This window comes from Camellia sinensis, chromosome 15, assembly GCF_055761805.1.
Source record: "Camellia sinensis isolate YWXY chromosome 15, ASM5576180v1, whole genome shotgun sequence".
NCBI lineage: Eukaryota > Viridiplantae > Streptophyta > Magnoliopsida > Ericales > Theaceae > Camellia > Camellia sinensis.
This window is the reverse complement of record NC_138975.1, coordinates 31,118,937-31,141,762: the sequence shown is the minus strand read 5'-3', so window position 1 is coordinate 31,141,762 and position 22,826 is coordinate 31,118,937. Positions and strand designations below refer to the sequence as shown.

The 22,826-nt window shown below is 35.7% G+C and overlaps 3 protein-coding genes across 5 annotated transcripts; 1 reads left to right on the top strand and 2 right to left on the bottom strand.

Annotated features, from left to right (window-relative positions):
• The first annotated feature begins 8,816 nt into the window (after nt 1–8,816).
• On the top strand, nt 8,817–11,908 carry LOC114266396 (Hus1-like protein). Of its 2 annotated transcripts, XM_028207278.2 has the most exons (3): nt 8,835–8,962; nt 10,420–10,521; nt 10,650–11,908. In XM_028207278.2, exon 3 carries the CDS (start codon nt 10,693–10,695, stop codon nt 11,671–11,673), a length of 981 nt encoding a protein of 326 aa, XP_028063079.2. In that variant the 5' UTR covers nt 8,835–8,962; nt 10,420–10,521; nt 10,650–10,692; the 3' UTR covers nt 11,674–11,908. The 2 variants fall into 2 exon arrangements, with proteins under 2 accessions (XP_028063078.2, XP_028063079.2); XM_028207277.2 differs by lacking the exon at nt 10,420–10,521 and having other exon boundaries at nt 8,817–8,962.
• A 141-nt stretch (nt 11,909–12,049) lies between these two features.
• Nucleotides 12,050–14,513, bottom strand: LOC114266395 (Pentatricopeptide repeat (PPR) superfamily protein). The gene has a single exon (XM_028207275.2). The coding sequence runs from the start codon at nt 14,332–14,334 to the stop codon at nt 12,082–12,084; it is 2,253 nt and encodes a 750-aa protein (XP_028063076.2). The 5' UTR covers nt 14,335–14,513; the 3' UTR covers nt 12,050–12,081.
• Nucleotides 14,514–17,531: 3,018 nt separating this feature from the next.
• LOC114266397 (phosphatidylinositol N-acetylglucosaminyltransferase subunit P) lies at nt 17,532–21,774 on the bottom strand. Of its 2 annotated transcripts, none has more exons than XM_028207280.2 (5): nt 21,229–21,774; nt 20,040–20,310; nt 19,155–19,227; nt 18,731–18,849; nt 17,532–18,207 (listed from the first exon to the last, which is right to left on the bottom strand). In XM_028207280.2, exons 2-5 carry the CDS (start codon nt 20,248–20,250, stop codon nt 18,083–18,085), a joined length of 528 nt encoding a protein of 175 aa, XP_028063081.1. In that variant the 5' UTR covers nt 20,251–20,310; nt 21,229–21,774; the 3' UTR covers nt 17,532–18,082. The 2 variants fall into 2 exon arrangements, with proteins under 2 accessions (XP_028063081.1, XP_028063080.1); XM_028207279.2 differs by having other exon boundaries at nt 20,040–20,324; nt 21,229–21,475.
• Between the last annotated feature and the right edge of the window lie 1,052 nt (nt 21,775–22,826).

Here is a 22,826-nt window from a genome sequence, read left to right as displayed (position 1 = left end):
GGAACTGCTTGTTGACCCTGTATTTTGGTTTTTATTCAATGAGTTGTTCCGGCCCTTTTTGAAATGAAAACTTTGTCTTTTACCCCGTCATTTAGTCACCGGCATCTTAGCTTGTTTCAATGCTGCAAGATTTGCCTCAGTTATGATAGCTCGGTCAAGGACATCCACGCACTTGAGTAATTTCAGGACGTTGATCCAGTCAAGTATCTCCACATTAAGTTCGCCCTCAAATTTTCTAGCCTTTTTATAGTCGTTATCTATCATGTGTGGTGCATAGCGAGCGAGCTCGGTGAACTTAGCTTCATATTCTGCTACTGACATGGTACCCTGCTTCAGTTGCTCACATAACCACATAACATATAATTTATATAATTAATTTGCTTAATTAACGAGGTGGTTGTCACATTCTTTCCCTCTTAGGACGTTTGGTCCTCTAAACTCAATTACCTTTCTCTGGGAAGAATATATGATCAAGTGAGAAGAGGTCAGGGTATCTTCTCTTCATATCCTCTTCCTTTTCCCAAGTTACATAGATACCACCATGATTTTTCCAATCCACTTTCACTAACGGAATTTCTTTGTTTCTCAATTTCTTGATTTACGGTTTATAATTTGAATAGGCCATTCCTCATAAGTATAGTCATCACTCAACAACACATGGGTAGGCTCGATAACATGAAAAGGATCCCGAAGATAATCCGCCAACATTGAGACATGAAAGACATTATGCATATGTTCCATTTTGGGAGGGAGTGCTACTTGATATGCCACTGGATTAATCTTTTTAATGATTTCATATGGCCCAACATACCTCGGTGCTAACTTGCCCTTGGTTCCAAAGCGAGTTGTAGACACCCCATTTTTTACCGTCCTAAAGACTTGGACATCATCAATTGAGTGCTCAATGATTGCGCATGTTTGCGCTCGTTTGGAGTCCCCGGGGTTGTCGGTTGCGCGTCTTGCCTCTGATTCTATGAACTTTCTTGGTTTTGTGCTTGTTCTAAGCTAACCCTTGGTCCCTCATTTTTGCCTGGAGGGAGAAGTAGGGGTGTAAACCACTTTCCTCCCCTGCCAGCCACTTTTCTCCCCTGTAGACCACTTTTGGTGGTCGGTTAGCTAGGGTGGGTGGTCGGTCGACCAGCCTAAGTGGTCTACAGCCTACCACCACCTTCTCCTCTCTTTGTAGACCATTTTTCTCCCCTGCCAGCCAGTTTTTTCCCTTGTCGACCGCCTGAGGTGGTCGGTCGACTAGGGGGTGTGGTCGGTCAACCACTTTAAGTGGTCTACGGCCTTTTTTCTGCTTTTGCAGATATTTTTAGTGCCAGCTGTGCCAGCTGTTAGGCACAAAATGCATCTTCCCTACACGTGTAGGGAGGGATTCAAGCAAGCTTTGGCTTGCATATTCTATATAAGGGGAGTTCTCTCCCCCTTCCATGGGGTTTAGAATTTTGAGAAGCCAAAAATATCTACTCTCTCTCTAGATTTCTCTCTCTTTCTATATTGTTGTGCCTTATAGTGCTTAGAATTGCATTTTCTTCACACTTTTGCACACAACCTCTTGGCCAAACACTCCTACTTTGTTGCTGAGGTGCTGAAGGGTCTTAAGAGAGCTTCAAAAAGCTGGTTTTCGGCTCAAGAAGTTGTTGTTCTTGTTGTTCTTCAAGGGTGAGTCATATTCCCTCTTTAAAGCTTTGTTTTGGTTGCATATTTGGCCACCTTTACATGCTACTTTTGGCTTAACTCTCAACTACAAAAACCTTTGTTTTGAAGTGTTTAAAATGTTTGTTTAAGGCCTAGTTTGAGTTAGGGGTGGTTTACCCCCTTTGGTGGCTTGTTTTACTTTGCTTTGTGCCATCTCTTAAGGCCTTTGGGACGATCTCTTTTTGGCCTTCTTACCACTGAAACTCAGAGGAATTTCAGTGGTAGAAATATGGTTTTGAGGTCCCAAATAGGTGGGGGTTGTCGCCCCTCCTCTTTGGTAGCTTGTTTTGCTTTGCTTTGTGCCATCCCTTAAGGCTTTTGGGACGATCTCTTTTTGGCCTTCTTACCACTGAAACTCAGAGGAATTTCAGTGGTAGAAATATGGTTTTGAGGTCCTAAATGGGTGGGGGTTGTCCCCCCTCCTCTTCTCTTGTTTGCTTGTGTTGGTGGCCCATCAAAAGAGCATGTGTTTCTACTTCTTAGTGGCTTTGTTTAGGCTCATTTTTGTAACTTTTCAGACCTGCCATAACTCTATTTTTTGCTGTCATAGTCACCTCCTGCATGCTTCATACACTTGTAGTGTAATCCTACTTGCTAGCCTAACGTGCTTCATGTCTAAGCCTATCATTCTAGCTTATTTTGGCTCTATTTCAGCATGCTTTTGACCTTGTTTGAGCATGCTTTAACTCTTTCTTGAGTGGTTTAGGCCCTTTGAGGTTTGCTTTGTATAACGATAGCATGATAGGCTTCACTAGTCTTGTGTTTTGAGTCCACTAGCATGCTTTGCTTGGGTTGTTTGCATGATATGGCATCATTTGATATGTAATTTCAGAGCATAAACTTCTGTCATACTCTCATGTTTATCGCTCTTTAATTGTGTTTAAGAGTTGTGCCCTTATGCCTTGTTGGTGAGCCATCAAATGAGCTTATTGTTCTTGCCATCTATGCTACAAGTCTAGCATGTTTTTGCCACTATATTTACCTGCCTTAGATCTATTTTGAACGGTTAGGGTCATTTGAGCATTGCTTAGTATGGTTGTAGTGTAAAGGGCCTTGACTAGCTATGAGTTTCGCGGCTTTTAACATGTTGTGCATGTGATGTTTGCTTGGTGTGGCACCATTTAACATGTTATTTCAGAGCATATAGCCTTGCCATACTCTCATATAATTCATGCCTTTATTGTGTTTGAGAGTTGTGTTTAATGCCTAGCTTGCGAGCCAATACATGAGCATGTTGTTGTAACTTTTGGTGCTTTATTTTCAACATATTTCGGCTACTGTTTTGGCATGTTTGACATCTGTCCATGGTTGGTTTGACCATTTGAGATTGATAGTGCATGCCTCATGTGTAATATGTTTCATTAGCTTTGATGCCTTAGCTTTTAAATATGACATGCATGCATTGCTTACATGATAGAGTCTTGCGCATGTCACTTTAGCATTGAAGGTTGATCATCTTGTTTCTGTTGCATGTGTTTGGATTGGACGTTAATCCAAACACGAGGAATGTCTCACGTTTCATACTTAAAATGATGAAACATGTAGCATTTCTTGGTCGCCGACCCTCTTGATCAAGCATGATAGAGGTGAAGGCCCTTATGTGTTATTTGTGCATTCATTGACATTGACTTGTGCAAACTTGGCTTCTCGGCCATTGTGCATTACGATGCTCGGTTAGTGGCCTGAAAGTCAAGTGCCGCACTTCCTTGAGCTTGAGAAATGATAGGGAGGGTGGTTGTGCACACATATCTTGCAAATACACTGCTATGCCCCTTGTTGTTCTCTGTTGCAGCAAAACTAGAGCTTGGCAAATCAACTGGTCGACCGACCAGTAGAGATGATCGACCAACCACTTTTTCTGGTCTACAACCAATTTTTGTAGTCTACAGCCCCCTTTTCTGGTCGGCAGCTCACCAGGGGGTCCCCATGTTAGAGCAGAAGCAATCTGCAAGTTAGTGCACTTTTCAGAGATCAAATCAAATGCAAATAAAGGCAATTCTGGGCATAGCAATGGGTTTCCGAGTGAGGCGATCGAGTATGCATGCACCCCTCACCCCGAGGACCTCTTTTAATTGCTTTAGTTGCTTTACTTAGTTAGCTAGTTCGTCGGTTTTGTACTTAATTAGTTAATGTGCTTAATTAATCGATTTGTTTTGTAATAATTAGTTAACTAGAAATAGTTAATTATTTTTTATTTATAATAATTAGTTTAATTAGCGTAACTAGTTAGCTTATTATTTGGACCCTCCGTTGAGAGGGCAAATGTTGTAATAAGTGTGCGTGTGTGTGTGAATGTCTTCCAACCCCACGTCTTTCTCCCTTTTATTTACTAGCTTTTGATGGTTAGTTTAGGGCATATTTCAATTAGCATACCTTATGCTTGAATGCGTGCATCATTCATCTGTATTGCATGCACAGGGTTCGGCACATCATTCAAACTGCATCGTATTTCAATAAACTTACTTGAATACGTGTTTCACAGCATGTTATCAAGTGTTGCATTCATATGCCATCTTAGATAACCGAGCCTATTTTAGTTGCATTTTTGCATGTGTTGCATTAGGCATCTTAACATAGCTAGGATCATGCATGATTACTAACTAGCTTTTGTTTTGGCTCGGAATTCACTGTAAGTGTTTATGCTTTAGCATCTTGCATGAGTGTAAATGTTGTTATGATAACACGCTTGCCATGAGGCTATGTTCTTAAATGATTAACTGCATGAATGCCTGTGGATAAAGGCTTCATTGCTTGAATTGGAACAATTCATCAAAATATGTGTTTTAAGCCCACTTTGCGGAGTGGTGAAATCATGTTGTTTCCTAAGCCCACTTGAGGGTGGCAAATTCGCGTCTTAACCTACTTGCGAGTAGCACCTTCAAACCATTTTCGAAAAACAAACATGAGATGTTTTGTTCCAATTTAGACAATCTAGTCTATACTTGTGTGCTGTGCGCATCACATAGTAATGTTAGCTAATAAACCAGAATAAGAATGCATGTGTTTTCAAAAATAACATATCATGATCGGGCGAACGGGGGTGCTCATTTCATGACCTTCCCCTCTCGTACCCAAGTTCCCGAGCCGAGGCAACTTTGGTGATGACGGACACGTGGCCTTTGGCACGAGTCAGGGTTTCCTAAATTTCCCAAAAACAAAATATTTAGGTGGCGACTCTGAAATCTGGCAAACCAGTCCATGTTTGGCGCTTTTTTTATTCAAAATCGATTTTCCAAAACGATTTGCCAGATTTGAATTCTTTGGTGATTTATCAGTCTTACATTGCACTTTGTGAGATTAGATTCAGAACCGTGATAGGAGTTTGAACTGTAGTAGCTAGAACCCAATTTGCGCTCTCGCACACAGAGAGAGTTCGGGCGGTCTACACGAGTCTACCCTTTCATTAGTGTCACTTTAATAAAAACATGATCACCCGCTTTGTATTCCCTGTCTCGTCTTTGGACATCCGCATAGCTTTTCTATCAGTTTTGTGCAGTTTTCAATCTTTGTTGAATTAATTTCACCTTTTCCGTTGTTTCATACACAATCTCAGGCCCAAGTAAAGGCCCATCTCCAACTTTTGCCCAACAAATAGGAGATTAACATTTGCCATATAATGCCTCGAAAGGCGCCATACCAATGCTCCAATGAAAAATGTTGTTGTAGGGGAATTCAGCTAAAGGCAAGTGAGTTTCTCAATTCCATTGGAAATCAAGCACACACATACGTAACATGTCCTCCAGAGTTTGGATTGTTCTTTTTGATTATCCATCAGTTTGTGGATGATATGCACTGCTCAATCTCAGCTCGATTCCCAATGTTGTTTGCAGGCTTTGCCAAAATCCTGATGTGAATTTTGAGTCCTTATCAGAAACAATAGACATAGGCACTCCATGCAATCTAACAATCTCACTAATGTAAATTATAGCCAACTTATCCGTATTATAAATTGTTTTGACAGGTAAGAAATGAGCGAACTTAGTCAAACGATCGACAATAACCCAAAATTGAATCCATACCTCTATTGGAGCATGGTAGTCCAACAATGAAATCCATAGTGATGTGCTCCCATTTCCACTCTGGTATTGACAGTGGTTGGAGCAATCCCGCGGGTCATTGATGCTCGGCTTTGATTTGTTAGTAATGTAAGCATTTTGACACAAACTCAACAATTTCCTTCTTCATTCCCGACCACCAAAAAGTCAACTTCAAACCCTAATACATTTTTGTATTCCCTCGGTGGATAGAAAGTTTTGAACTATGGGCTTCTTGCAAAACTCCCTTTTTCAATTCAAGATCATTTGGTACACATAATCTACCTTGAAATTTCAATACACCATTTTCAAAAACAAAGTCCGGCCTTAGTTTGGATTCCCATTCATCAATAATCTTCTTCAAAAATTCATTTTGTTGTTGTTTCTCTTTAATTGTCTCAATTAGTGCTGGTTGGGCGGTGATAGAAGCTAAAGTCCTGCCTTGTTCTTGTAATACAACTTCAGCTTCAAGTTTCTCGAGGTCATGTAGCAATTCTCTTTGCCCGGTAAGTAAGCAAGTCAAATTCCCAATTGATTTTCGACTAAGTACATCGACAACAGTGTTAGCTTTCCCTGGATGGTATAAGAATTGAAAATCATAATATTTTATTAATTCCAGCCATTTTTGTTGTCTCATATTCAACGCTTTCTGAGTAAAGAAATATTTTAAACTTTTATGGTCTGTATAAACCTCACATGTTGCCCCATACAAGTAGTGGCGCCAAATTTTCAATGCAAATACTACTACGACAAGTTCTAAATCATGAGTCGGATAATTCTTTTCATGTGGCCTCAATTGTCGGGACGCATATGCTATTACTTTGCATTCTGTATCAATACACACCCCAAACCCTTATAAGAAACATCACTAAAAATAGTAAATCCATCGGTACCTGAGGGTAAGGTGAGAATCGATGCAGTCACAAGACGAGTCTTTAATTCTTAAAAGGCTGACTCTCTCTGATCAGTCCAGTCAAGCGGTACTTCTTTCTGAGTCAACTGAGTCAAAGGCAAAACAATTTTGAAAAAATCTTTTACAAATCTTCGATAGTATCCGGTCAAACCCAAGAAACTTCGAACTTCAGTAACATTAGTAGGTCTAGGCCAATTAACAACTGCTTCTATCTTCTGTGGGTCAACCGAAATGCCATCCGTATTGATTACATGCCCCAAAAACATAACACTATCAAGCCAAAATTCACACTTTGTCAGTTTTGCATTTCAATCAATTAACAATATAATTTATCATTTAGAGAATAAATACAATTTGAACATATCTTTACAATAGTATTACTTACAGTGGGTTTCTCGATACACGTACTATTGGTTTGGCATCCAACCTAAACAAATAAATTTAAGCATAACAACTCAATTACATTCATATTAATAGCCAATTATATCGGATTCGGTTATTACTTACTCAATAACTAATCGTCTTTACTAATTCGGTTCTAATTTTTCATTTATTCAATCTAATGCACTCATGAGATGCAAATGATCATGAAAACACTTTAAAATCATGCAAACGGAAGCCTGGAAGGTGGAAAAGAGAAGCGAAAAACAAACCGAGTTTGCCCAAACAAGGCCGTACGTGCGGGGTTTCCAACTGCACGTGCGGTGACCACCATCGCACCTACTCTTGCAGGTGCTTTTATTTTAGTATGCACCCCAAGTCTCCCATGTTTTCCACATGTGCGGGGCACCAGGCCGCACATGCGACAGTGCTACCAAAAATAGTCCGAAACTGCTCTGTTTTGGCACTACATTCCTACGCAAATTTAGCCTTAGTTTCAAGCAATTCAAGTCCCACAAACATTCAAGAACCCATTAGATTGAACACACTAAGCTTTAAGCGAGATTCATGACTTCAAATTGAGGCTCAAATCTATGCCAAAACAAATCCAAGCTCTTGAAATTCATTACAAAAATCATAAACTAAACAAGAGAGCTTCAATCTCCGAATTTCGTGGAGTTTACCCCTTAGCTTTCAATACTCATGCAAGAAATGAAATGTAGGAAGAAGGTCTTTATAGAATTATGCCATGCATGTAGAATTTAAGAGTTAATTCACTCATTCCTTACATAAGAAGCCATGTGTGAAGTAAGTTATGAGCATGATCCTACACTTACATGAACCAAACTTCAATTACACCTATATGTTCTTGGTTAATCTTGAATTTTCATAAGTTATGAGCATGATCCTACAACTTTCTAAGATTGTGGAGAAGAATTCTTACCTAGAATGAATGAATTGTGAAGAATTAAGTTGATCCTCAAAAGTTCCCTTAGGTTCCTCTTCACTTTCTTCTCTTTCTTATTGAACTCTCTTGGGTCTCTCTCTCTCTCTTCTCAAAATGACTCACACTCTCCCTTTCTACGTGTCTAGCTTAAGGGATGAAGAAGACCCATTACTATAATCAACTATTTGGTGAGTAGGACACATGTATAGCTTAATTGTGTTCAAATTATGAGTAATTCTTAATTATACACATTAGGCTTCAATTAATTAGGCTAGGAAATTAATTAAAATCAACTCACTTAAATTAAATTAATCTCATCATTTTATTGCATAAAGAAAACTAAATTTAATTATCCTAATGTTGATTAGGCTTTAATTCCTATTCGATTTCTTCATGCCAACTTGACAAAATTAACGAATCAGACAGATTTAATTCATACATAACCGCATCTGTTCACAATAACAATACGATACTAATCAATGCAAGCATATATCATATGACACATAATCCACAATCAACACATAACCACATAACATATAATTTATATAATTAATTTGCTTAATTAAAGAGGTGGTTGTCACACTTATATAGTGAATGACCGGTCGTTTGTCTTTCCCATTAACTGATTGTTTGATAAAACTTGAATAATTAACGTTAAAACGCGTGGTATTAAATAAATTTTTTTAACAAATCTTTATTCAAAATTAATGAAAAAATAGAATAAGCGTTGGAAATACTCTAACTAACTAATGGTTAAAATTAATACAATTTTTAAAATAAATATTTTAAATTGAAATAATTAAAAGATAATATTTTTATTTAGAGAGAGAAACAAAAAGGAGGGAAAATCAATCGAAATAAGGAACATTGGGAATTTTGACGTTTATTGGAGTCTAGTCCCTCCTTTTTTTCCCCTTCTCTCTCTCGCGCTCTCTGCGAAAGCTCCAAACAGTTGAAGGAAACCTAAACCCTAGATCAAATCAACAGGTATTCTTGTTACTCTCTCTCTCACGCACTATACAGCAAATTGGTAAATATGGAAGCTTCATTTCTATTGAACCAGACGTATAATCAATTTCTGTATGAAATATTCATTCTAGTAAAATCATTTGCTTCCAACAACCCAAAAAAAAGAAAAAAAGAAAGAAAGAAAATTCAAGTATTAGAATTTGTTTATTTATTTTATAAAGTGTTATTTTTACTATCTTATTTGGATGAATAATAGAGAATAAAAAAAGATACATATGTCATTTTATTTTATTTACTTTGTATTTTTTAGGGATAATTCAAGTACTATAATTTGTTTATTTATTTTATGAAGTGTAATTTTGATTTTTCACCACCTTTGGTGAGAAAAATAGAACTTGAGCTCAACACTATGTTTGGATGGGATTCATCAATCTCACACTTCTTTCAAGTATCAAAAATTCAACTCATAAGGAATCATTAAAAATATTTAATTTATAATTAAGTTTCCTACTTTGACGTCATTATTTGAATACAGTTTTACAGTAAAAGCCGCGTTTGATCATATCGTAAAAGAGAGAAATTTCTATTTCTGCTCGATGAAAGTTCTCAATCAGTGAAGCATCAAAGTCTCATACTCAATCATGTAGTGATACATAAAATCATCCCATAATGTAAATTTTCTCATCAAACACACCCTCAATGTTCTCTATGAGCTGTAACGTCACGATCTTTTGGGAAGTACAGACTATAAAGAATCATTAACAGGGCTAAGCATTGTGAGATATATGGCCTCTTGGCTCTTGCAGCTTCAAAAAGCAAGCTGTGACTTTAGCATTTGGAGCGCCACAGATCGTTTGGCGGTCATGCTACTTTTCTTTGATTTCTCTCTAGAAGTTGTGTAGTTCCAAGAACAAAATCATGCTAGAGCATTTTTTAACAAATCTGTGTGAAGAAATTCCTACTCTCATCTTCTGTTATTTTGATACTAAGTGACAATTGTTATGACATGGAGTTAGTAATATGCACATAATGAAAAGGACATTACTCAATATTGGTCCCAATTACTCAAGGGTACAGCCAGGGGCACTTCTAATGGGTGTTTTTTGTATTTTTTTTTTTCCTTCCCAATATTGGATGCAGTCCTATTTTTGCATTAATGTGCAAAACTGCAAATTTAGGCTCGTGAAAATAAGTTAGTGTTAAAGTTTCAGTATTTGTATGGTTCTTACTCATTTAGAAGGGTTTCTTAATGTCATCTTGTGAACTATTTTGACTCTGGTGGGTTTTAAATTTTCTTTCTTATAGTTAATTAGATACACAAGCAAGAGTCGAATTTGGTTCTCTTGATTAATTTCAGTGTCCATCCAATCAAATATGCTCTTAACGAACATTGTTTTTTCTTTGTCCATAATTATCTCCTGTCAAATTTGAGATGTTTCATGCAAAAAGTTCTTTACTGAGCATTTCTTTCGCAGTTACAGCAATTCTAAAAGATGTCAGGAAAGCATGACATGTTACGTCAGTTCTTGTTATTACTACTCATCCAACCTTGCACATAGTGATTTGGACCCATCTAGGTTCTCTTGCATTTCTTTTCACATTTTTATATGATTCATAAATGTATTCATTTATTTATAGTTTGTGATCCATTGTTCTAGCACTTACCCTAGAAGAAAGAGCAATCATTTGTTTTTTTCTCATGAAGGTGAGCCTGCTCTAGAAATCCGAAAGAACTTCGACAACAAAAGATGAAGTTCAAAGCATTTCTCACTGACAATGGTGTAAGTTTATTGGAGAAGAGGTTCCTTCCGGCCCTTGACAAAATGGGAAGAACCTGCCATCTCTTCCTGACCCGAGAGCATGCAATCTTCCTCCACAACCTCCTAAATGGTGATGGCATCCAATCCATTGCCCAGTTTCGCAAAGAAGCCCTCTTTGATGATTACCGTATATCCAGCCAAAATGATGACCGCATTGCCTTTTCTATTGATCTCTCTCTCCTCCACCGTGCCCTTCGTAGCGTCATCACCATTTATGCTGAGTTTAGTGGCACTCACACTGGCACTGGTGGTGCCTCCACCGCCAACCGCCTCCAAATCAAGCTGGTAAAGAAACTCCCCCCTCATTCACAGCACCCAATGCCATTCCTCACATTCGAAACCAAGGGTTATAAATCTGCAGTCATTCAAGATGTGCCCATCTCTAAACCTTTATCAAGATCTGATGTTCTTGAACTTCAAGCAGCTCTTGATATGGCTCAAGATTTGCCTCGGACTCTAGTTCAAGTCCCAGATATGAATCAGTTACAAAACTTTGTTGATCGGATGAAGAATGTTGGGGATTTGATTGACGTTTCTATTACCAAATATGGTGACCTGCACTTGCAAATTTCAACTACTTTGATCACCCTTGGTGCTGAGTTTCGTAAATTAACGGTTATAGGAGAGCAGGCTCAGGTTCCAGTTGGGGATCGTGATTTGAGTGCTCAAACTCGAACACAAAGGGCAATTCAGAAGGGAGATGCAATGACAGTGCAAGTGAGTGTGAAGCATTTTGCCAAAAGTCTTCAATGTCATCTGGCAAAGCCTGACTGTGCTTTTTATGGAATCGCTCCACAAGGTGCTTGCTTGACTGTAATATTCCAGTTCTTTATACCAGGTACACGTCAAACAGATAAATCAATCAGTCTACATTGTCGGCTTCCTGTACTTGATCCCGGCTCTAGTTGAAGGTCAATTGGTAATCAGATAGAGCCTTTTGAGTAAATTGATCAGTCTGATCCTTCAACAATGTAGTTAACAATTGCCCTCTAGGCAGTCTTGGCTGTTCTCAAAGTGCATTTTAGATTGTCAAGTAAAACATCATCCTTGCATTTTCTTTTCCTTTAGATTTCTCTGTGTAGCTTGTGTTCATTATTTGATGATAAAAACGAAATGGAAATGTTACCTAGCTTGGTTGGCTAAAGTTTCTCTTCCTTTTTCTGTCCTTTCCATTTCTTTTGGAAGTTGTGGTAGTTTATAACATGTTAAAGTTTGTGCAGGTAAGTCAACAAACACAATCCTGATATAACTCCAACACCCTAACATCTAATGCTCTATATGCAAATTGGAAAACATGAAATTACTAATTATTATCCGTCACCAATAATCTTTACAAGAGCATGAACCATTTCTGAAATGGTGGAACCGGGTTTTATCTCTTACAATCACTTCCCTATTATACATTCTTGATACTAACTTTGCTACATGGTGACAATCCACACATATTCTTAGGTTCTTCACAATCCTAATTGTGACCCCAGGTTCTGAACTAATCAGCCCGAAGGCAATAGCTAATTTCTCACTATGCCGATGAAGTGCATTCTCTCTCTCCTCTTCTCCTATGTCAAGGGACATCTCTGAAGTGTCAGGTAAATACCCGGCAAATTTCAAATCCTCTATCATTTCCTCTACCTTCAAGTAGATTTCTTCAGATTGAGGATGTGATTGGTCCCCAGCCATAAATTCATGAACTATACCATTCATCTCTATCAAACTGCAACCCGGTGTCTTCTTAATTCCCCGATCCATCATCATTTTTCTTACTTCACGTAACTTCTCCCCTCTATTGCACGCTGCGTAGATATTGCATAAGAGAACATATACAGCACCATTTTCAGGCTCCAATTGAAGAAGTTGTTTAGCTGCCATTTCAGCCATCTCTACATTTTTATGAACTCTACTAGCGCCGAGAAGAGCTCCCCAGACAATTGAATTTGGTTTCATTGGCATGTTCTCTATAAACTCATGAGCTTCTCTTAGATGCCCAGCTCGACCAAGGAGATCAACCATGCACCCATAATGTGCTACATTGGGCTCAACCCCGTGTTCCATAGTCATGCTACAGAATAACTTCCTTCCCTCATCAACCATACGAGTGTGAGTACAAGCACAAAGAACACCGATATAGGTTACCTCGTCAGGTGTGATTTGAGCTCTAAGCATATCAGAAAGCATGTCGAGAGCTTCTTTTCCATGGCCATTAATGGCAAGGCCAACAATCATGGCCGTCCACGTGAATTTGTCCTTTCGAGCCATTTTGTCGAATACTCTCACTGCCTTCTCTACATTCCCACATTTGAAGTACATGTCAATCAGAGCATTTGTTACATAAATATCATTCTTGACCTGGTTTTTTTCTATGTAAGCCTTTACCCATTCCCCCAATTCAAGGGCACCCAAATGTGCACAAGCTGTGAGAATGCTCACCATTGTGAACTCATCAGGTTCTACCTTCGCGCTTTGCATCTCGCGAAAAAGCATCAGAACCTCTTTAAATTGGTTCAACCGGAGGTACCCATCAATCATGGCTGTCCAAGAGACAGAATCCCTTTCAGGCATCTGATCAAAATACTTTCGAGCTAGATCAACTTGTCCAGAATAGGCAAACCCTTTCACAATTGCTGTCCAAGATATCACATCTCTCTCTTTCATACTCTGAAATATCCCAAGTGCCATGCCCACTGCTCCACAAACTGCATACATGTCAATTAAAGCGTTTTCCAATATAAAGTTAGTTTCAACCTTTCCACTTACAACATACTGATGAACCTGTCTGCCGGTTTCTAGATCCTTCAATTTTGAGGACGCTGATAGCACCAAAACAAGCGTAACCGAAGTGGGTAAAACTCCTTTCTTCTCCATTGCATCGAAAAGTTTCCTAGATTCATCAAATAGCTTACTTCTGTTGTACCCAGAGATCATAGCATTCCAAGTAACCACATCAATTTTTGAGCTCATATCAAAAATTCCGCGAGCAATATCAATTTCACCACACAAACAATACATATGTATCATAGCATTTTGGACAAACAGGTTAGAATCGAACCCAAACTTCCATACATGAGCATGAATCATTTTCCCAAATTGTAATGCAACGTCACTTGTAAACCCTTTAAGCCAAAAAGGAAACGTGTAGTGATCCGGCTTGACATTCTTTTCCAGCATTTCAACATACATCGAAACTGCACATTTAGGAAATTTTATTCTCGAATATCCTCTGATCATTGTATTCCAAATGAAAAGGTTTGGTTGTGGAATTGTGTCGAACACGTAGCGGGCGTAGTTCATACAGCCCAACTCGTGGTTGCAACAGAAAGCAATGATCTTAGAATGCACAAAGGGGTCAGAGGCTAGGCCTTTTTGGATTGCTTGTGAGTGAATTTGCTTGAGTTGGTCCATTGATTTACAGCTTTCAAAGAAAGAGAGTGGCAAGTTGGTTTGTGGAGAGGAGTGAAAGTGGGTCAGTTGAGAGAGGTGGATTGTAGATATAGAAGCCACCATTGTGACCATTTTCTTCTTGATCAAGGATGAGTGAAGGGAAAGGGTCTTGGAAGGAATTGAGAGTGGCATAAACTTGAATTCAAAATTTTGCTCAACATTTGAAATTTTGAAAGTTAATTCTTATGAAGCATCAACAGAGTGAGTGATCTTGTGCCCCTAACTTTTTGGTGAAGTAATTGAGCTTTGAGGTCATGCTAAAACTATACTCTTTCACTAGAAAATAGTGTGTACTTCAAATTAAATTCCAAAAGTTAGGGGCTTTGTTTGGTAGTGACTTTAAATGAGTTTTTTTTTTTTTTTTAATTTGTTATAAAATTAAGAAAATGCAAAGCAGATAAAATAATAACTGTAAAGTAGAGAAAATAATAAAATGGATACAAGGTATAGAAAAAATTAAGTTATTCTAGAACTTATACTTGGTTCTTTAAGAACCTTTCAGTATAGATCATGATGATTTACTTGTTAAAAAATAATCAGTATGTTTGGTTTGAGTTTTTTGAATTAAATTTTTAAAAAATTGAGTTTTTTAGTTTTCGTATTTTTTTGTTTTTAGTGAATATTTTTAAAATTTTAAACATTTTTTTTACTTTTTTAGATGCACCTTACTTAGATCTATCTAAAAAGTAAAAAATTTGTGAAAAAATATTTTTAAAAATTAATAAATACATAAAAATATAAAAAATGTACTGAATTCTCGTATTTTTTTGTATTTTTGGTATTTAGTGAATTTTTAAAAGGTTTTTTTCAATTTTTTTTTACTTTTTAGGTATATTTATTTTAGGTATGTCTAAAAATTAAAAAAATTGCTCAAAGTATTAAAAAAATTCAGTAAAAATAAAAAAATACTAAAAATAAGAAAATAAAATTTTCTGAAAAGTGTTTTTGAAAAGTGGTAACCAAGCATATTTTTTAGTGATTTTAATACGTAATTAAAATGAGACTCAACTGTCAATTAAGATGAGTTCAACGGAACTGGGTATAGTGAGGTTACACCACAAAAGGAATGAGCAAAAACAAATAAAAAATTAATAACAAATTGTCTCATAAAGTGAGCACTATAAAAGAGGTTTTGAGAAAGTGAAAAGTCATCTATCTCACATTGATGAGATATGAAAACATTAATGAATATTTGAAACTCAAGTTTTCAAAAGAGTTTGACCTCTTTGGATATCCAAATTTTTCGAAAAAATGGATTTATTAATAAGTGGTGGATAGACTTGGGCCAGGATTATGAAAAAATTGCCATGCACACAAGTCATCGGCGTACAACCCATATCCAGTCTTGTACCAAGAGTTGGTGGTTTTTTGTGGTTTTTTTTAAATTGTTGTATCTTGATCTCTATTCTGTTTTAACACACCAAATCTGTTTTAAGAACATTGTGTGAAACATGGGCCTAGATTTTTGGTTCCTTTCCCAGCTTCTGTTTTTTGGAAAATCCAGTTCTATTTTTCCTATTTGGTTTTTGTATTTTCTTCTAGTTTCTATTTCTACTTTATTATTTCTAGGGTAAACTACCAATAGGTCCTAATAATTAGACTTAATTCCTATCAATATTGGTAAAATTGTCGCTAAAAATAAATTGTGTAACAATTTTTTATATATATCTCTAAAAATTGTCAATTGGTGACTTTTTTTGTATTGATTTTTATAAATTGTCACTAAAACTTACAATTAGTGACTTTTTGTGACAAATTTTTCCCATAAGACCTATTAGACAATAAGTCTACTTATTAGGACCTACACGTAAGTATCCCTTATTTCTATCCAATAAATTTAATCTATTAATTAATTAATTAATTTAAAGAATTTATACAACACTAATTATGGTATTTCATTCAATGATTTAACTATACATTTCCATACAGTTCTCACCATTCCTCTATTTCTGTTTTGATCTCTACTCTCTTTCTGCTTCTTTCTTTTCTTCTTTCTTTCTGGTGTACACCTTTCTTCAGACGAGATTAACATCCAAATTTATAGATTAATTCAAAAGGTGTAAATAGTAGATTATACTATTTCAGTTACATAGCAGTAAAAGATAAATTACATTGCTAATCTTTGCATTTTACTCGTGTCATTTTAGTTATTGTCATTTCAATTAGTTCAATTTTGATCCTTAATTTTAAATTTTGTATTAATTTAATCTAATTAATTACGCTGATTAAGATTTTTGAATAAAAATTGTTATTTAGTTGAAGTTAACTCATTCAGTTAAACAAGTTTACAATTTTTGGTATAATAGTATGACATATGCTGCTTATGCATACATTTTTCATCAAAACATACTAAAAATTATAATTAATTAGACCAAATTGGGATAAAATTAAAATCGAATCAATTAAAATTACATAGACCAAAATGATCCAAGAACTAAAATATAAGAATTACCAATATAATTTACCCAATAATAACACTATTTATTACTGTTAGCCTATTTTTCTAAAGGCTACTAAGTTTGGCATCTTCAAAATAAGCCAAAAAGTTAAAAAGTCAATATCCTATTTAAGTCACATCACCTCTCTACTACATCACTTCAAACTCAACCCATATTTTATAAAAAATCAAAAAATACATTTATTTAGAACATCTCAAACAAATGTGGTCATTCATCTTTGCATAAATGTTTGGCAACATAATTATCTTTGTTAATCTTATTCCATTGCTTTCATGATCATTGGAATGAATGAAGTAGAATAGAATAGAATGATCCTCTTTCAACCAATGTCTATTCCCCCATGACTTGCCCAAAAAAATAATAATAAATGTATTACAAATAAAACCTTCATTCATCATTATAAAAAAAAATAATAAAACTAAAAAATAATTATTTCATTCCATTCTATTTCACTACAGCGACGAAACAATGATGACTATTATATAACTTCAAAACAAGACTTTAATCAGATGATTCTTGAAACAGATTCACAAGCCTCCGCTAACTCCTCTAGTCACAACTACAATTTGATTCAACAAATCTCTCTTCAACAAAACTTAACTTGTGACCTCAGCCATATCCAGACCATGTTTTCTATTGTGACAGACTCTACCTCGTAGAAACAGTAATATACATATATATATTTTTTTAAATACATTCAAAGCCGTAGCATAGCTGTAGGGGAGGGGACACTTGCTTGTGGCATGAATTTAACTATCAGCTCCTGATGAGGTGTAAAGATTATGACCAAGTTACTAGAAGAATCAAAACCAAAACCATTTTTGTGGTATATCTTGGTTACACCATCTACATGAAAGACGCTAAAAATGCTTTCACTTTAAGATTCACATTCAACTATTATTACACCAGCAAAACCCAAAACTTGAAAAGTTCAATTACAAGGTATATATAGAGAGGCCAATATCACCACAACTCAAACAAGAAGAGTAACAAACAAAAAATACAATGAAGAGAAAGAAGCCGCTTTACATCGTGAAAACTAATGCAGGTTTGAATGAAGGGCGCATTGCTGCCAATAGCTTACACTGGTCTCATTTGACTCGGAATTCTGCTGCAATCAGAGCCTTCAAAAGAACTTGGCTTTGATCACCCAAGGTCCCACAGTAACTGTTGTTCACCTATCGCACCATTGCTTGCCATGTCACTACTTATCAGATTTCTCACAGCTTGCGTACTTCATTCACATTGCACCACGAAAATATTAGCCCAAGTTAATTGCATACAAATCACTTTATGTATATTCACTCTCTTAGAACAGGTCTCAATGTATCAAAATTAACTCTTCAATAGCATAATGATAATTTCATATAAGGAATATATAAGGTACTGGGGCAGCATGGGCATCATCCAAGGGTGGACTGTCATTTCTGATCATTGAACATGAGATCATTGATTAGGTTGATGCCAATATCAGATATGGGCTCGATTGGCTGCTCATCACCTTCCATTGAAGGCTCAAAGATCAAAGGTTCTCTACTGTACTCATCTGCAGAATAAAGCATCACCAACTTTTATCATTGAGTAACTTGAGTATTTAAAACACAGGTTCAAAATCTAATGCAGTTAATATGTTTTGCCGCAGTGAAGTAAAAGTTCACTAGTTTTAGATTGATCTCACTAAAAGTTAGGAACAACTATAATTGAAAAGCGTAACTCACACTTCTACTTAAAACTCAGGTATTATGGAAAGAGAAACTAGAGCCTTATAACCAGTTCAGATGGGGCAATTCCAGGCGATATGGGACACATTCCAACACACCCTCCTGAACCACAACATACAGTAGCCAAACAAACAGCACACCAGTCACAGGACCAACCAAGCTCGGATACTAAATTGAAAAGCCCAGCTTGCACTTCTCCTTAAAACACAAGCATTAAGGAGAGAGAAATTGGAGCCTTATAACCAGCATAAATAGGGCAATTCCAGGCGATGTGGGACAAATTCCAACATCCCAAAGTTTTAAGAAAAACTAAAGTACACAAACAGGAAGGCAGGTTATGGCATATACCAAAGATTGTGTTCAAGGAAGTTGGAGGAGGGGTCACCATGAAGTTGAGGCCAATGTAGAACCCAATGGCTAATACTATCGTCACCATTGCGTAAGTTGGCACTGCCAAAGCCCAATGCCTGAAAAGGTAATACCAAGCTTAACATCTAAGATATAGAATCCCAAAATAAATCCAAAGGAGACGGTGTTAACAGTTAATGCTACAAAAAATTATTATCATTATTATTGGTTTGCTTCACTGAAGTTGCCCAATAAGGAGCAAGCCATGAAGCACCTAATCAGAGTCCATGCCATAACTGAAGGCCAAACTTTACAACCATGAAATCACTAGAACAAATTTTCAGAAATTTGGGCTTGATCTGAAACCTATGTGTAGCACAGAGGATTTTGACATTGAAGAAGCCCAAGGGCTAATCTTACTCACCTGCTAGGATAATAATAGATCCCAATGAAGTGTAACCAAGGCTCAGGAAGATATGCCCATATCAAGAAAATAACTGCCAGCAAGAAAAAAAATTGAATAAATAAATAAAAGAGAAGTATAACATGCTTTCAAAAAGCACCAAATAATGTCATTTGATCCCAAAAGGGAAGCATTGGGGGGGGGGGGGGGGGGGGGGGGGGAAGACTTTATCAGAGAGATTAACATTATGTATTTGATTTTATCATTTTTACTAATGATCATAACCAATTGCACACCATGTGAACCTTTAGAGAAGTGGATCAACTCACAAATAGATTTTTTATTTTTTATTTTTCTTGTAATAAAAAAGGTAATGCATCAAATACATTAAAATGGAGATAATTTAGAATTTATAGTAATCGTCAAAATTACAAACAGTTTCCAAGCCTGAGAAATACAAGTCAATTTAAAAGGAATCATTATATACATTGTCATTTTTTTCAAATGCATAACACAATTCTAGCTGATCAAATTATCTACATAGATGTTGTTCTTAGATATTCTATGTCATTCAAAAGTGTTCAAGCACCCTTAAAATTTCAGGTATGCAGGACTGCTCCATGAAATATCAACGGTAAAATTGGACATACACATGAATTCTATAGAAACATCATAAAATATCTAAGCTTTTTCACCAGCTGGATTTCAATCTAAATGTGCTTAACAAGAATATTCCTCACCACCCCCAAAACAATCATATCCATATAGGTGCAGGCAGAGTCTATAATTTATATATGTGTGTGTGTGTGTGTGTATGTGTGTGTGTGTGTGTGTGCACATTTACACAAAAGAAGTACAGGAACTCAATTCATCGGCAATCTATGATGATTCGTGAAAAAATTATACCAGTAGCAACAACAGTCGAGATGGCGCCAACAAAGCCATACACTTCAGAAGGGTTTGGACCATGATCTCCAGACACACCAAACCCAGAAGCTTTGTTGTCATCAGGCTCTGGAAAGGACAGAGTTCCCCTGCTTTTCCTTGAGAGACTGAGGACCCTTCTTGGACTATTGACAGAACGGGGATCTTCCATTGCTCCCTCTTTCAGCAGCATTCCATGCTTCCACCACACTCAAAGGTCCATCATTAGGCCCATAACCCAAAATCCCAATGGCTGCACAGGTGCAACTATAAATTATAGCAAGTCTCCTCAGAAATGTTGAAGTACACAGTATCAAGAAATGACATTTTTACTTGTGGGTAAAAGGCTGGCACACAAATACCGTGTTGCTTTCAGCTTTATTTGCATAAAAGGGTGGCTCAATCTAAGACAATAACAGTTTAAAAAATGAAATAATCCCAATGCAATTCAATTTTACAACAAACTGTTCTCCAAATCTCCAACCATAACTATACTCCTTATACTAACACTCCAATAACAACTTATAAGTCCCAAGTTTAACTCTTCCACAGCACAAGCATGCTCTTGGAAGAGGAAGACTAAATTGGGTGGCAAAAGAAGAAAGGGAAAAAAAAAACCATTAAGAGCAAAAAGCCCAACACTAGGTGGAGTGCAATGCTGGCCAAAACTCTCTGGTGATCAACATATCTACAAAAATGGAAATTTCTTTTTCTTGCAGAGTTCAGTTTGTGTAAAGTCCAGCAAGTGATATGAAAACCCTAATAAATTTTTACGAATCCATGTAGAGAAATCCCATATTAAGCTAGAATTCTCAGAGAAACAAATGAAAGAATTATCTTATCTAAAACAAACCCAGGTTAAATAACAGTGTTTTTTAATAGAAAACTCTCTTCCAGATTACCAACACATTCAACACTCTGCAATAAACAACAAAAACAGTGTCTAGAATATATGAGGTTTCTTCAATATTTGCCTAAAAGATTCATCTACTAAAATTCCTAACCTAAGATGAATTTATTACATATCAAAGAAAACCCTGAACAAAAAAACACAAGAAAATCAATATTTACAATACAACGTTTAAAATCTTACATTAACACAAAACACATGTAAAGAAATAGTACAATATGCATGTATAATAATGGATTTATCTAAGCTAAAAACTCTTACTTTGAAACGATGATCTCCGAATCAAAGATCAATTTTTCGATTAGGCTGACTCTGAAACTCCAATTTAGAGTTAGGGTTTTTTACATTTTACATTTTTGGTTTTGAGAGGGATTGGAATTTGGAGGAGGCAGATGAAGACAATATGGACTTGATCTTGGAAAACGAAACCCAATGGATCTAGGGCTCGTGATGGATATGAGCTTTAGCCCTTTTTGGTTTTGGATTACAATTAATTGGACTTGAGATTATATTTGAAATATAAATTTCGAATAATGATTTGAAAATTTTAAAAAAATGCAAAGAAACTGACCGAAATATAAATTTAATTTTTTGTTTTCATTTTTTGTCTTTTTTTTTATATTTATTAATCAAATATAGTCTTAAAAGACTCAAGTTGTAATTCAAGTGGTCATGAAGATTGCACTTGTGTTTGGATTGAGAGTTGAGAAAATTAAAAAAAAATTATTAGAGTTTTTCACCTAGATGAGAAAAAAAGAAAGAAAGAAGGGGATGAAATAATTGTGTTTCTCTATTTCTTGTTTGGATAGATTATGATTAAAAGAGTAATTTAATTTATCACCAAATCTCACCGCTTTTGGTGAGAAACAAAACTTAAGTTCGGTGTTTTTTCACCATTTCAATTCATTTCTCACAATTACTCACCTCCTTAATCATCCAAACAAGTTATAAGAAATCTCATCATCTTCATTTCTTTTATTTTTCTCACCAAACTCTTCAATCCAAACGGAGGTATTAGGATAAGGTTTTAGATTTGAGCATATAGAGAGAAATTGATTTGTGTTGTAATTTACTGACATATTAACGCTATCTTTGTTAAAATAATAATAAATAATAAATAAAAACCTAATCTTAAAAATAAAAAGGGGATAATTGCATATAAATGAAAGATTAAAATTTTAATTACGAAATATGGGAAATCAAAATTCATAATATTACATATGAAAATATCAAAAATAATAAAACATGAGTAAAATGTAAAATGACAAATATAACATTCTCTCTATTCTCTCCTCTCTTTCCTTTCTTAATTTGAATTTTTTATTTGATTTTGTTCTTGTGATATTGTGTGTCAGACTCAAGATTTTTTTTTTTTAATAATGGAAATTAGACTTTCTTAAGTTGAATGTCTTGTTTGATACCGTTGTCGTAACATTTATATTTTTTTTATTTGTTGACCAAAAAAAAAATTTAAAAAATAAACATTCCTTAACAGTCCCCTAATAGTTTTTTTGGGTGAATATCTCCTAATAGTTAAGATGCACATGACATGGAAAATGAGTGAGATTTAAATGGAAAGAAAATGACCTGAAAAATGATTAAAAGAGGGGGAAAAAAACAAAAAAAAAAAAAAACAAAATAAGGGTAAGTTACACCCATCTCTCTTGAAGTTTAAAAAAAATTACAATTAGTTTCGCAGTTTTAATATAATTGCACTAGCTTCCTATGAGGTTACAAGTCATATTACAGTTAGGTCATTTTTTATCAGTAATTCGTTAGTCGTTTAAATAAAAAAAAAAAAATTTCGTCATATATTTTTTACCAAAATATATAATTTATCTTTATTTATTTTCATATTT